Source organism: Tympanuchus pallidicinctus, unplaced genomic scaffold, assembly GCF_026119805.1.
Source record: "Tympanuchus pallidicinctus isolate F22 unplaced genomic scaffold, pur_lepc_1.0 scaffold5, whole genome shotgun sequence".
Lineage (NCBI taxonomy): Eukaryota > Metazoa > Chordata > Aves > Galliformes > Phasianidae > Tympanuchus > Tympanuchus pallidicinctus.
Window position 1 is genome coordinate 35,940,464 of NW_026294769.1, and position 16,227 is coordinate 35,956,690.

The 16,227-nt window shown below is 38.4% G+C and overlaps 1 protein-coding gene and 1 non-coding gene across 3 annotated transcripts in view; both read left to right on the plus strand.

Annotated features, from left to right (window-relative positions):
* The first annotated feature begins 3,115 nt into the window (after positions 1-3,115).
* On the plus strand, positions 3,116-3,188 carry TRNAA-AGC (transfer RNA alanine (anticodon AGC)). Its single transcript has one exon. It is a non-coding gene; the product is annotated as a tRNA-Ala (tRNA).
* A 3,123-nt stretch (positions 3,189-6,311) lies between these two features.
* UBE2V2 (ubiquitin conjugating enzyme E2 V2) overlaps positions 6,312-16,227 on the plus strand; it is a 29,437-nt gene continuing 19,521 nt past the window's right edge. The window contains exons 1-2 of one of the 2 annotated variants that reach the window (XM_052704572.1): positions 6,394-6,412; positions 14,220-14,306. Coding sequence is in view for 1 of the 2 variants with exons in the window: in XM_052704569.1 (XP_052560529.1) it covers positions 6,397-6,412 (16 nt within the window). In the remaining variant the exon portion in view is untranslated. Of the gene's footprint in view, positions 6,413-14,219; positions 14,307-16,227 lie in introns of both variants that reach the window. The other variant, XM_052704569.1, reaches the window with a different exon arrangement.

Genomic DNA, 16,227 nt, shown 5'->3' on the forward strand with positions numbered 1-16,227 from the left:
GCAGCGCCGGCTCCCCCATCAGCTTCCCTCCCATATCCCAATTACTTCTTTCTTTTTTTTTCCCCTTCCCCCCCTCAGGTGACATGATGAAACAGCTGGGAGGAGAGGTCTGGCATTGCACGTACCGTTGGTCTTCTCATTAGGGCAGTAGGTGAATCTTCAAAAGCACAGCCTTGCCTGCCAGTGTATTTGCATTTAAATAAACAAAAACACCTTTTTCAGTATATAGATTCATAACTGGGGTCACATCCATGCATTTCTTAGACGTGGCATTCAGGCTGGAGGCTGAAAAATGTAATTTAAAGCAATATGCGTTGCTCTGTGTTTAAGGCAGATGCAGTTGTTACCTTACAACCACGTTCCTCATTGCATAACCCTCAAATACTTGGGTTTGTATATTTACCTGCTATTTTCCTTCCCATTTAGCAAATCACTAAATGTATTTCCCAAAACAAAGTGGAGGAAAAAAATTGGAATCTTTCAAAATTTTCTTCAAGCAAAGGCTGAGAAGGTTCTCTCAACAGCTAACGACTTTCTGTAGTCAGGAGTGCTCCCATTGCAAAATTTTGTTAATAAAATTACTTCTCAAACGAAGAAAAGGTTCTGAAGAAACTTTAATGTTCTTAGACCTTACCATTAATAATAGAACTTAAACAAGATTAGTGCAGGCTTTGAGCTGTTTACCAGCCAATTAAGATTATAGCAGCAATTGATGGTAACCATCTCTAAACAACTTTCTATGAGCAAAGATTTATCTTTTCAAAAGATAAAGATAAAAGCTTTGCTTTTCTCCTTTACCATAGAATCACACTACCCAGCCAGGAAGTAACTCAGGAATGCCTGGTCTAAGCATGCTCTTTGTCATCAATGCTAAAAATGATTGACCTCTATTTACCCTGGGATAGTTATTGTTGGTTAGTTACCTCATTCTAAATTCCTGCAGATGATCAAATAAGCGGGTACTCCTAGGCCCAGATGCTCCAGGCTGAATAAATGAGGTCACATAAAAAACACATGCCTTGCCTCCAAACTCCAAACTGTGACTTGATATCACAGTTGCAGCTACCAGTGAAAAGCTTACCCAAGTGAAAAATACAGATGTACTGCGTAGCTTTCCTCTTAACTATCCAAATTCTCCGCTTTTTTCACTGCGGTCTGATTTGACTATTTTGTGCAGCTAATAAGGCCTTCTAAGGGCCTGCTCAAGCTTTGTGTTCACAGTAGTTGATTAATTATTTTAATTAACTTTCAGAAGGAAAGAGGACTTTTTGAGATACAGAAAGCTATTATGTTTCCCCCCAGTGTTCTGAGTGCAGAAAACGTTGAGAATCTTCTGTGCATGCTGTAGCAGCTGCCATAGAAAAATTAGTTATTTATAAGGCAAATCTACCTCTTCTCTTCAGAAGAGCATCCCTTTCATGCTAGTTTTAATCCTAAAGTATTCTACAAACTTTTGAAGAATGACACACAAGCATTCATTCCCCAAAGCCTATATTAAACTCTGGATGGACTAATACAGCTTATATTTACAAACAGCTGTAAATTCACAACAGCCTTATTTCTGATTCCTGCTCTCACTCGCACTGCTCATGATGTTAGAGGCTGACAACTTAGTACATGTTTACTAAATATCATTATTCTTAGTTTCTTATGGTAGGACGAACTAGGAAATCCATTGGAAATCAACATTACAGCTTTACAAGCACCAAGTCAGTACTGCTGTACTGCTTAAAGAGAGTAGGTTCAATTATTCCTGCTTTGTGTTGCCACTTATAAAAAAATCCAGCTCCAGAAATAGCTAAATGCATAAGAATGGTAGCTCCAAGCCACCCATCATGTCAGTGCAATGTACATAAACCAGCCCTTTCAGCATCATCAGCAGCCAGTAGGACAACATGAAAACCAGCTAGGCCAGATACAAACCAGCCAGGTGGCAACCTGACTTCCATTCACACTCTGATTGCATTTTCTCTTAGCCTTAGACTTGGCAGATGAGTAACACCTTCTGTTCTGTTGTCATATTCTTATGAAGTGAGAAACATGTCTCAACTTTGCAAAAAGTCATTGCTCACTGTAGTGCTAACACAGCACAAGAGCAATCTTCTTTCCTCTGCAAGTGGAACAGTGTAAGTTCAAGCAGCAGGATATCATCTTGTGGTGATTATGTGCTATGTAATTTAGACGTACGTGCAACAATACATAGGGCAAGTGTGCAAATGTACACTACCACGCCAATTAAGGGAATGTTTATGAATTTTTCTCACCCTGCAGAGAAAGGTAGTCTCAATTCTATTGTTGAGTGCACCATTTTATGTACAGAAACGAGCGTAACTTTCAAAAAGATACTCAGGAGATTTCTGCTATTGCAAAAAATAAGGAGGTATATAGTAATAATGTGCTTTTGGAACAGTAATGAATAGTAAATGAGAATTATTAAGAGTTTAGTTTCATTTGACCATGTTACTCCAGAGAAGCCAGACTTTCAAAAAGGATTCTGGAGGAGGGGAAAGGAAGGTGTCAAGAGTAGGGCAAAACCACATTTTTTCTCTCTGTTGAAAATGTGGATTTATTTTGTAAACTGTGACAGCCAGTTAGCAAAAGGAGCTCTGGGAATATGAAAATACCATCCTTCAGTCCTTATTTTTCTTTACTTTGTGAGTTAAAAATAAATATGTACATATAAACCATCAGGCATATAGTATTTATCACTCATTAAACATTTTCTGGACCAGGCTTTTCATATGTATGCCTTGAAAACTGGAAAGACCTTGGGCTTCCTTGTTGAATTTGGAACATTTTTTCAATAAAGTTTGTTATTGTTGTTGTTTTTTAATAATGCATTTGATTTCTTTTGCAAAGGTTGCTCTTTTGGAGACCATCATATATGAAAACAGCTGAATAACAAAGGCTTGTGTTACAAAAGAGATGAATTATTCTGGCAATATACATGCTGAATGACGTATCACATGATTCCAGCTGTGTGTTGCAGTTGGTTGTTCATAAGTAGAAGGAATGACTCAGCAAGAAACAATGAATTTATAATTAAAAGTGGTTATATTGCAGTTATCAGTAACTGTACAGTATGTAACTCTAGTTCAAAATTTTTTTTCTAGGTGGGGAATTAGCTCAAATGGTAGAGCGCTCGCTTAGCATGCGAGAGGTAGCGGGATCGATGCCCGCATTCTCCAGTGTTTGTTTTCACTCCTTATTCACTGTGAAATAAAAAGCAGTGAAAATGTTTCTCATTTGTGCCATTATACGAAAAAGAATAAAAGTGAAAAACTTGGGTGAACTGCAAACTGTTCATATTTTGCTTTCAGTATTTTTTTTTTTTTTCGCTATTCCTAATGGTGTGGCTTTCTTTTGTATATGAGAGGAAATATAATCCTTATATGAAATAACAAAACTGACATTTTAATACAGTGGTAAACAACATGAACAAATTACAGAGAAAAATAAATTAGGGATTTTTAATGTACCTTGATAACTTTGATTCATAATTTCATTATGTGTTTGATGACTGAATTATTAAATTTATTTTTTATATTGCAGTTTAGTGTATGAAACAAAGCTGGTGTTTGTGTTGTGAGGAATACTCTTTTTTGTTGTTGTTGTGTAAGCTTAAGCTATTCATTAGAAAGAATGAGCTACAGTCTTCCATATGTTGTTTCTCTTTGCAAGATTATGTTCCTTCCTTTTGAAGCTTCACATCTGTGCAATATCATGGAATTTTTCTCTGTAAAACTGTGCTGTACATCTTATGTCATTTTGAGATATTTATAATTCTGATGTGATTTTCTGACTCGCTGATTTAGCTATTTCACTGCTTGTACTCCAAGCTTGAGGCAGCGTGAGCAACCACAGCAAAATTTTCCTGTAAATATAGGCAATTTGTGCAATCAGAATCTTGGAAGGACGCATACTGAAATGAATGAAAATAAGGAAACAAAATTATGAATTGGGTTTCAGTCTAAGGAAGGGGCAAATACTGTGCTGCATGGATGTTCAGGAGACAAGAAAGAACATAACCTCTCGATGGATGGAATAGAAACAGAATTTGCTTATTTGTCTTATATTCTCTACATGGTGGAGTGAAAAGACGCATTGTAACTTTAAAACTGCTAGATCATTGTGGTTCAAATGAGGTTCACTGGAGAGAAAAGAGTTATGATCTTCAGGAGTCCATTCTGAGGTCAGGTAATGAATTACACGTACATTTGCTTGGAATAAGATTCTGTAGTAGTTATCTGTATGATTATTATTGCTTCCGAGTTTGCTGTGTTCCCATGATTGTGTAATGCCTGATGCTTCCTCTGCCTTTAAGGATGAATAATGTTGCTCTTCTCTGCTAATCAGACACAACTTGTGCAACAATGAAATGAGAAAACTCAGTGAGGCAGGTGCAGTCTGCAGTCACTTGTAGAATGGTGGCATCCAACTGTAAGTTCTCCAGATTAATTACTGCTCATTATATTTATGTACAGATTCCTATAATGGAGCATTGGTGTTTGTTAGAGCTTTAAAAGCACTGCAATATGACTATAAGTAACAGCTTTTTCTTAGCCCATGTGGTGTTTTATGTCTTTACTTTTTAGATACATTGTCTTTAGAAGAGCAGGCTGGATAGAGAAGGTTAAGGGTCCTAGCTCCCCAAAACACTACTTGTGGGAGTATTTGCACTTTCTGCATCAGTAGTTTTATTTATATATTCTTTGTAAAGAAATGAGGGAATTGAGCTTTGTTTGATTTGTGTTTTTATTGCCATTCATACAGATTTATGTCCTCTATAATATGTCACTTAAAGTTATACAAGTTAATCATTCATTCAGTTAAAAATAATGTTTGCAGTAGACTTGCTCTAAGATACAGTTATCATATGTCTGTGATTGCTGCAGACTGAGAAAAGGGGAAATATTATTCTTTATTTGTCTTCTCCCCAGACCTTGTTCCAAATATTACTTAAGCAGTCATCCCTGGGGTGGGATGGAGCCTGGAGGACCATTACTCTGCAATTCTGGAGAATATTTTTAGAGCAAGAGAGCTGACTGCAGAAGCTACATGCAAAAATATACATGGTATAAATAAGTTCATTTTACAACATGATTGTAGTTAATTATATTTATAATATTTATATATATTTATATATATATATACTTATATTTATATATGTAATTAATTAATAGTAATTAATTTTCTGAGTTGAGCACCCACGTCTAAGTTTTCTTATAAGATATGTTATGTGGTGTTTGACCATGAAATTTATAAAAGGCTTTTGTTCTAATGGTTACTATTAGCCATCAATCAAGTTCTAAGCACAGAATCATAGAATCGTTTGAGTTGGAAGGGACCTTTAATGACCATCTAGTACAACTCCACTGCAATGAACAGAGATATCTGCAGATAGATCAGGTTGCTAAGTTTAGTTCAATCTGATCTTGAATGTCTCCAAGAATGGGGCATCCATCCTGCATGAGTTGAAGTTGTATTTCAAAAAGGAGCTCTTTTTTTTAAGAATAAGTGACTTCACTGCTATCTGTAAATGCTCGATAGCTTGGGGAAAAAAAAGGAACTTCTTATACATTTGAATTTGTTCAGTTCTTCTAGTTATCAGGCTTTTCTTTTTTAATTTAATGCTGCAAAAATAAAATAATACATTTTATCCCAATAAACTTAGGTCAACATTCAAAGAGTGAAATGAGTCGCTTAGCATAAGGGTGCATTTCTCTGCTGGCAAACTTATGCCATTTCTTCCTCCTGCGACCTGTTTTTTCTTTATTTCCTGCAGTTGCAATTAGCACTGAAATTATTTGTTGCCAGTAACCACGTGTCCTACATCAAGTCAGCAGGTATAGATGGACAGTGGAGTCCTGTGTGTGCTTCCGGAGTTACAGAGAGCAAGTTGCTTGGGATTGGTAGGCTTGCTGTCCCATTGGCATCACGTACTGACTGTTAGCATAGGATCACCTGAAAAAGTAAATCCTTCAGAAAAACAAACGGGCTGAGTCTTGATCAGAAAAACAAGGAGAAGGACAGTTCACATTGTATTTTCTTCCATTGCAGGCCACGGTATTTTCTAGTGATGCTATAATAAAGGAGTAAAATCTTTAACTACTGCGACTTTGTGTGTGTGTGTTCATGCTGTTTGCTGTCTTTTGAAATCTCACTTCTAATTCTGTCACCGTAAGCACCGAAAACGCTGCAGCCCACCTCCTTCTCAGGGACCTCCCCCCCGCACCGCCACACCTCTCACCTCCCCCCCCCTCCCCCCATATTTGCCCGCTCTCTCGCCCGCCCCTTGGAGCGGTCGGTCGCCGTGCAGGAAGTGACGTAGTGCGTCTGGCGGAAGTGACGCGTGTGGCGTGCAGGCCCGGCCCGGCGCGGGGGGGTTTGGACAAGATGGCTGGCTCCACAGGTCTGTGAGGGGGTTCGTCGGGCCTGGGGCTGCTGCGGGGAGCTGGGTGTTGTGCCCGGGGGTGGGGACTCCCTATGAGGGCTGGACAGATCTCCTTTTTCGGGGACGGGGCGAGCTGTCAGTGACGGGAGAGAGTGGAGCGGGGTGGGGTGGAGGTCTCTTCCGATGGGGAGAAAGGGAAGCGGCAGCACCGCCAGGCTGGGCTCGGCCCCGGGGACGGTCACTCCCGTCTATAGGGCTGCGACGCCGCTGTGAGAACCTGACCTGGGGCGTCAGTGGGGAGAGAAAGTACCGCGATTCTGGGAATCGGTGTGGTGGGGTGGAGAAGACTGTGCTAAGAGGCAGGAAGGGGTGGATGTGTGTGCGTGTAGAGAATGGAGGGGATGTTGCCAGCCCTGGTAAAAAAAAAAAAAAAATATATATATATATATATATATATATATATATATATATATAAATAAATTTTAAAAATGCTGCAGAATAAGGGCTTGTAGCAAGGATCTGTAGCATTGCACTATCTGCTGTGTACAGCAATTGTGATATAGCATCTTTCCAAAGTGAAGGTGGTGTCTTTTTGCTCTTTTTGCAAGGGGACAGAGGTCCGGCCTGTGTTGTGCATTGGAGGAAAAGTACTGCAGTTGATTGGTGACTGCAGTGTGCTGGGGATAAGGAGTGAAGCATCTTGTTCTCTTCCAGTGAGCAGCTAGTTTATCATATGGGCAAATGGAAAGGCAAAGAGCTGTGAGGTGTAACTTGGAAGCATGAGAGAATGAATCCTGTATCAGTAATCAGTATAGAATCTGTTGAGTGGAATGTCATGGTAGCAGGTGATAAATTAGTAGACAAGAATATTTCTTCAAGTCATGAATGGAAAAATTTAAGAAGCATAGGTATACTATCTCAATTTCGTTTCATGTAGGCCTTGAAAAATAAAGCCTTTTTCTGCTATAAAAAGCTGAGAGTTACAGGGCCTCTTTCACTCTTTTCTCACTCCTGAGAGCTTATAAGACGTAAATGGGATTGACAGAGCCCAGGACAGAGGAATAAATTGACCTCAGTGCTCCCTCTAGGGTGCATATTAGCCAGGTTGATTCATTTCTGTTCCCAAACCACTGGCTCATCAAAGGATTGAGACTGTAATAAAGCAGGGATTAAAAAAAAAAAAAAAGGTCTTATTTTGGTACCTTACTGTTGATTCTGCAAGGAGAGTGTTTTTTATGGTAGGAGAACATTCTCTATACTTGGTAATGTGACTTTGGAGATGTGGGATGCACAAAGTCCAATTTGGAAAGATTACAACAAATTGGACGTAGAGCAGCTCTTGCAAGTCCAAAAAACAGTCCAAAAAAGAGATATTATTGCCTATGTTAGACTGAGCTGGAATAGATATATTAGAGATCAGTATTTAGTCAGCTATGGATTACTGCATTTTATTTTTTTAATCTGAATTAGCATAATACCTGATGTCAAAGTTTAAAAAAATTTATTAATCATTTTACTATGAAATAACTTCCAAAGACTTCTGCTTGTGTCTGGGCTCTGACATGGGATTTCCTGGTATGCACAGGAAATAAAACTGTTTTAGGGCTTGTGCTTTGAATATTGTCATTTTGCATATCAGTACATTTGGTCTGGCTATTGTAGAGTATCTGCTACTATAAATTTGTATATCAAAAAAAGCTGTTTTTTTCCTACATTGTATTTGACTACATAAAAAGCAATAATTTTTACACAAAATTTCCATGGTTTTACGGTTATAAGTGTCCTTTATAGTCTTACATGTGATATCTTAGAAGCTTCCATATACTTTGTATAGTGCAACTGAATAGTGCAGTAGTTTTTGTCTCAGAAATACAGCCACACGTAAAGTTCCCCAAAAGTGGAAAATGTACAGAATTGTACATGCGTCTGTCCCAAACAACAAAGTCATTTCAGTACAACAAAGCAAACCCTCTTTAACAGAACTGCTAGGAATATTTAGTCATAGCTTCTGGAGGAAAATGCTGATTGCAGTGGGGAAAATGCTTTTGGCTTTGCATTTGCATATGCACAGATTGGAGATAGGATTTATTTATTTTTGTTGTCGTGCTTTCCATATAGTAGGTAGAAATTTTAACATTTCACACAGGCCAGCTCTTAGCATGAAGCTACGTTAAGCTCATTTATGGAACAAAGGAGGGAGTGATTTGGTATAAACATGAGATTTATCTCTACCTGTGTGAATTTCATCTGCTCTTGCTGTAATGTTCAGCTTCATCCTTATTTATTTCAGAAAAATGAGTGTTTTGGTTGCGTGAAATCCAGTAATGAAATTGTAACACCAAGGAAAACCAACAAACTTACTAAGGTCAACCATCTCAGTTTTATGCAGAAATTCCTTTAATGAGATCGCTAATTCTTTGAACAATCATTTAAAAAATAATAATAAAAATGCCTTTTAAGAACAATCTAATTTGAAAATAGCTTTTCTTTAGTGTGTGCTGAAGAAAACGTGTATGTTAGACATTTCGCAGCTATACAGTGCTTACTTCCTTTTAGAAATCATCTATGTTAACTAACTTTGCAAGTAAATACTTAATGTCTCAGTGGCTGACATTCCTCAGATAATTTCGATTAATCCCGCAGTATGACAGCTGCAGCTTGTAGCTGGACCTGAGTTGTTTGTGTGGGTACTGCTGGGGAAAAGGGGAAGAACAAATCAATTTATTTATTCATTCATTTATTTCAAAAACAAGAACAACTGTTGTTGATACGATGTACCAATTCCAAGTGGTTTAGCTGAAGATTCATTTTGTGATGTTTTGAAAATGTGCAGCACAAGATGTGATTGAACATAGCTTCAGGTTAAAAAAAATAATTCAGCAAAGCATGCCATTAAAAATATCATATGCAGTTCTAGAAGAAGGAACTGATCAGCAACATAATTTGAAGGAGTTAATTCAGGAGTTAATTTTTGCACTTCAAGACAATATCAGGACTGCAGTGTCTAAAACTGGATTGCTGAAGTCTTCCATCTCCTTGCTATTAGACCGAGGATATGAAGTAGCTTGTATTAGAATAAGACTAAGTCAGTGAAAAACTCCCTTTGGTTTCCTGAAATCTGTCTTAGGTTAAAAATATACATACATAGAATCAGATGATCTATGGTCAGAAATTATAGGTGAGGTTCGCAATTTTTTTCTTACATGCAGGCACAAACAACCTCTTTGCAAAGTGTGCTAAATGGCTTCAAAAAAGCACTGCTAGATCCTGAAGAAATGTTGTTTCTATAAAATCCACACTTCTCATTTCTACTCATTTAATAGTCTCATCTTTAAAGGTGAATTGGCTACTTCGTGTGACTGCCTGTGTGAGGCTAATTTTTCTTTCTGAATGTATATGATTGATTCTGATTAGAAATGACACCGTGCTCAATGTCAGTGCCTTGTTTTCTTAAGTTTGGTGTTTACTTCTGTCTAAACTTTTGGATCTGGTTAAAGCAAGTCTACGTGTATGTGAGCGCTGCTGTAAGGAACCTGATGCTGAAAATGAAGGGCTGGAAATGGTCTGACTCTCCAGGCTGTAAGGCAAGGACTGGCGATAGATTTATTGGTGATTGGGTGGTTTGTGTGTGGTGTTTCTGTTCCGTTTGTAAAGCTATTTTCCCTAAAAATCTTCCATTAAAATGATTCCATAATGTGGGGTAATTTCTCAGCGCTTTCCTTTATATTTTTTACAATTCCTCTCTGGTCAAGATCAAGCTAATGTCTGCCTGTTCTGTGCTTAGCTGAATAGACATCAGTGAACTATCATACCTTGTTTGGAGGCTGCCAGATATTATGAGCCCTTTAAAGGAATAATAAATCAATTTATTCATTAGTGGGACGTTGAAGTAATGTTTTGAAGACTTTTTTTTTTTTCCATGTGAGAAATGGTACAATTTAAGCTTTGTATCTAGAAAACCTGTGTGTTAAACTTGACCTGGCTGGGTTTCTACTTTCCTTTGAACTATTTGGATACCCATTTCCTTCCTCTTCCTTATGGGAGAAATAGTTCTCCTAATATGTTTCACCTTCAAGGCTTTATTACTCCTCCTTCCTTTCTGTATTGTACCTCTGTGACATTATTAATCACTTACCCTGGATTTATTCAAGAAGCCACTTAATAGCAGTTCAGAATTTTACAGTCCTCATAAATGTTCTTGCATTTTCAATGTAGTTGTATAAAGCAGAGAACTCTTGAAGCTGTAAGTAATCAGAGAAAACAAAAGGAATAGAATGCTGTATTCTGTGTGGCAGCGCTCTCTGTGTGGGGCGTTTTTCCATCCTGTCCTATGCACAAGGAAACTGGAATTGTTCTGCCTGCTTTAAAGCGACGTGGCAAGCCTCAAATTAATTTGCATGTGCTTCAGCTGGATTGAAAAGTATCTTGCTTACAAACGGCTTCTGAACTATATATAGACCATCAGTACTTTCTGACTGTGACGTACATAGGCAGGACATTCGGTATCTTCTCAGAACTTTGCCCTTACCATATTCCTCTCTTCGTTGCTGGTATTTTGCAGTTTGGTCTTTAAATGTAAGCTGCAACATACATCCACAGTGGCTATGTAAGAATATGCTCAGTGGGTAAGCACCTTCCTTAAAGCAGGCCACTTATTTAAGAATTTGTTTGAAATTCAAGGGTGTTACCAAGCTTAGTATGGAAGCCCATTACTTAAATTGTTGCATACAATCCTAGATAATACTAGCCTGGATGAAGAGACAAGCCACACCATTTCAGGAATGGAATAGCTGTCTTTCAGTATTTGGAGACAGATTGGTTATATTATAAATTTCAGGCTTCTCACATGAGAAGGCTTCTAATGTGTGGGAACAGAATTGCCAATCCTCATGAGTAATCAGTGGAGTTGAGGTACATATACACATTCATTACTTTGTGTGTTTTGCCTTTCTGAAGACTTTTCCTAAAGCAACAGAAGTACATGCTGTGAAACTGTTCAACTGTTGACAGACTCTTCTTCCTGTTTCTCCAGCTACTCTTGTGTGTGTTTTCCTAGACAATAGCTTTACTTCATCCTAACCAAAACTTGATCTCAAGTAGCAAATCGGCTTCAGCTCTCATGTCGCTTAGGTTTTGTTGCCTGGCTGTCTCAGCTAGCTGGTGGGAACCTCAGCATGGGTTGTGTAAAGACAAGATGCTGCTAGAGGAGGCATTCATAGCCATTTTAAGCTGCATTCAGAAGGGTTTTGCTGTATGCTGCTTTGCCCAAAAGAATGTTTTTCTTTGTTTGACATTTGGAAGGCACTAATGAGATGTAATGCGAACAATATTTTGAATAAAATCAGTACATTGCTACAAAAGCTTGTGATTGTCAAGCTGTCAGGCTGGTTCTGAATTAGATGAGCTTTCACTTTACAACCTTTTCAAGTAGGTCTGGTGCCTCAGGTACGTGACTGAAGATTGCTTGTACAAATGGAACCTTCAGTGGAAACCTGAAACCTCAGAGCTCTACATTAATCCTTTATTTCAGAAGAATCAGTAGCTTCAACTGTGTTGGGGGGGGGGGGAGTCAGGAAAATAGCTTCTAACACTTAGGCTCAGTAACTGCTTAAAAAAAAGTCACCTCCTTTCATTGCATCTGTGCATATGCTGTTCATAGCTGGATAGCTAAGTGAATTTGAAATGTGCTTGAGTAAATAATAAGCATTTTCTGCAGTTCATGTAAAAACAGTGTGCTTTATTGAGGCCATCACTATAGTCTTAGTGAAGTGTTCAGTGTTACTCATCTTACTTACAACTTTTTTTCAAGGTAAAAAGTGTATGTATTTTCTCCCTGAAATTGAACATATTGTCATGAAAATATAAAGTAATTTGAACCTTTGAAACCTGGAGTGTAGAAAATAGCAGACTGAAACACGATTATCACAAAGTTAAAATAAGAATTTGGTGACAGTTCTCACTACTAAATACGTGGTGAATGGAACGTTTCCTGATTCTGTCCTTAGGTGTACAACTGACAAAATAATCCCCGATCAGACTGTTTTCCATAGATAAAAGATCTTTATGTTGTGTGCTCTGAGTGCTGAGTCATGTTGCAAAGGACCTTTATGCAGGTCTTAGGAAAAGTGTTTGCTAATCAATGACTTATAACCCATTTTAGCCAGCTTTACAGCTTTGCTAAACTAAATCCTTGCTGCTGCTCTTGTTATCTGGGTCACACATTGTATTCCTGCTATTAAAGCAGACCCTGTGAAAGTCATTTCATGGTAAGAGATTTTGGCCTCTGCTGGGTTCTTCTAGTCTGCAACGATTTTTATGCCATCTTTCCTTGAAAAGATAGCTGTAAAAGTATGTATTTGAAATCCTTTTTCCCCTCTGCCGACGTAAGCTTAGCTTTACGATGAAAGTTTGAAAAATTGAGCCTCTTTGCTGTTGTAACTCTAATTTAGTCTTTTGTACCTTTTTATAGCTTAACATTTTGAATAGTGAGCTTACTTGTACTAAGCAGGGGTGTTTTTTAATTAACTTATTTATTATTTGAACTTCTGAAGAGAGAGATGGGGAACATTTCTTTGATAAAATCTTCATCCCGCAGACTAAATAATCAGGAATTAATATTGCTGGTGGATTTTAAAATAATGGGTATTGTTTTAAACACTCTTTCTAGCCTCCTGTCGTGGGTTGTTTGGTACAAAATTGGAATAGCAATAAAATCTTTAATTTGATCAGCATCACAGTGTCTCATTTTTCATAATCCTACCATGTCACACGCTAAAACCTGTGGGACCCTGCACATAGCAGAGGGATTGAAACTAGATGATCATTATGATCCTTTTCAACTCAGGCCATTCTATGATAATTGAATCATTGCATTTCATTCAGTAGTTGCCTCTCCAGAGTTAATTTTTAAATCCTAAGTGACCTATGGTTTTCCACCTTTGTCCAAAACACACCTGACTGTGGCAATAGGTAAGCTCCTGCAGTAACGTAACTGTTTCATTCTGGTGTGCTTTTGTTACAGTTAGACACAAGTGGACATGCAGTGTTGGATGCAACAAAGCTCTGAGTTCACAGTGGTGTTTTTTAGCACAGAAATTTGCATTTAGGTATCTTCTAAATTAATAGGTTTATACCGCTGATGTTGATGCAAATTTGTACAATAGATGACTGTTAAGCAGTTTACATCAGTTTCTATGTAGGACTGCAATCTAGTCAAGTGTATTCTAATTTTCTATTGTTGTAATAACTTTTTTTTTTGAGATATTTTAATCAGTTAAAACCTGTGGTGTGAAATCTTCTCGAGGTTTGGGGTTATTTATTTATGCACCAAAGAGCTTGTTTGTGCCCAGTTCTGTAGTCTGAAAGTAAATGTATGTGAAGTGGAACAATCCTCTTCATCAGTGTTCGTGGACAGTATTAGCAATGGCATGCCAGCAACTGTATTCATGGTGGTCACAGCTATATAAAAATGCAAAGATAGGCTGAAACAAACTCTTAACGGTTGCTACCACCGTTCTAACAAAGTTGAGTTGTGTTAGAATTTCTCTCAAATCTGGACTATATTTTGAGTGTGAGTGTATCTAGCCTTACCTATTTGTGTGTTCCTGCTTGCTGATGTACGTGTGATCGCTCTTAGCCTTGCACAACTTTAAGAAATTCAGGGTGTGGTTGCTTTGTAAAATGATCAGGACACTGAAGTTCATTCTGAAGTTAGACCCCAAGGAAATGGGGAATAGAGGTTTCATTGAGGAGCGAACCCTGATAAAGTGAAATGGTGCAGAATGGGAAAACTTACTGGGATTACTGAGAAATGACTTCTCACCAGATGCTGGTCAGAGGTGAAGCGTCTGTGATGAATCAGGCAGCTGATGGCTGCCTTGCCTCTCTCTTGCCTGCAGCTCTTCTGAGAAAGGTGAGTAAGGAGCAGGGGGTGGCTGGGAGGAGTAGAGAACTATAGAAGTCAATAAAAACTGAACAGGTAATATTTTCCTGGTGGATGGTGACCGTCACAGTAAGAGTCCTGACCTTGAAGCTGCTTTGAGTAAGTTATCAGGTGAATTATTGAACAGAATCAGTAGAATTCAAAATTATCAGGAGTAGATAGTTCACTTCTGGTTACCTAAGAGGCAGGCTAAGAAAAGAGGAGAGGACACTGGAGGTGAAGATGCGTTGGTAATGGAGATGTGTGTTCTGCTAGTGATTTCTCACACTTCAAACCATAATCAATAAAACCTAAAATTGTACAGACTTTTTGTTACATATTTACGCATTGCAATGCTCACTATGCCGGAGAAGTCAGGTGCAAGGCCTCATCATTCTTACTGTGAAACCAGTAGCAACTGAAACATACTGAATAAATGATGCTGCTTCTGTAGTTCAATGTGCTGAGATTTCTTATTCCAGCATCAAGATTTGTGGTTAATCAGATATGTTTATGAAGTCCCAAAACTTATTTCCTTCCCTCTCAACTCCTATTTAAGTAAACTTCATTAATGTTCATATATTGAAAGCTTTGTTATGATTTTTCTGATGTCTAAATACACTTCCTACTGCTTTTTTAATGGAATATGATCTGGGTCCTGGTAAAGTGAACTCATGTTACCACCTCTCCTTTCTTGTGAGGCTGTCCATCACTGTTCTTGGTGTGTACTATAATCTGGATTTTTGAGTGCAGTTGGGATAATGCATGTAAAAGGTAAATAAGAGATTGGATTCTGACAGATGTGAGGTAGGCTCAGCCTTGGAAGTGGGAGCAAATGGCTGTACTTCTGAGTTACCTTCTCTCTCTTAGTAGTCTGCCTGCCCCATAACAAGCAAGTATAAAGTAAGTTCTGTTTTACTTTGAAGACCTGTTTTGCTGCGTCTTGCAACTGGTGCCAAAGCATGAGCTGGATTTCAATGGTATTCAATGCCAATTTTAACACAGTCCAACTAGAATCACTACCAAAACAAAAAAACACAAATAGGTGAACATACCTACTTGGTTCTGTTTAGAATTTATCATTTTTTATCATGACTGTTAGCAGATAATTAATAATCTTAATGTTATGGAACTGAAAGGGGAAAATTCTGCTTTTATACATCTATCATCAGTGAAATGACTCTATTTCTAAACACCAGGGTCTGTGCATCACATGAAAGACATAAATAGGCCTGTGCCCTTCTAGACCCTTTTGCCCATGGCCCAGATATGAGTGCTTTGTTGCAATAAACGGCTGAGGCTTCTGTTGTACAAACATGATTTCTCATTACCTGCCTTCTTACTGTTAACTTCCCAGAGAATCACTATAGCTTTGTGAAAAAAAGAAATTCTTGTGCAACTTTAGTTTGTGTCTGTTAAGACACCAACAATGTAAAATTTCATAGAATAGAATCATAGGATTCTTAGAGTTGGAAGGGACCTTTGAAGGCCATCTAGTCCAACTCCCCTGCAGTGAAGAGAGACATCTGCAGCTACCTCAGGTTGCCCAGGGCCTGGTTCAGCCTTGCTTTGAAAGCCTCCAGGGATAGGGCATCCACCACAACTCTGGGCAACCTGCGCTGGTGCCTCACCACCCTCACTGTAGAAGGTTTTTCCTTGTATCTAACCCAAATCTTCCCTCTTTGAGCTTTGAAGCCATTTCCCCATGTTCTGCCACTACAGACCCTGCTAAAGAGTCTGTCCCCTTCTTTCCTGTCGTGCCTCTTCAGATACTGAAAGGCTGCTCTCAGGTCACCTCCGAGCTTTCTCTTCTCCATTGAAATAAATAAATAAAAAGCACTACCAATGTAATTCTTAAGGTAAATATTACTTACCAAAGCATAGGTTTTGAGATGGTTTATAGGTTTCGCTC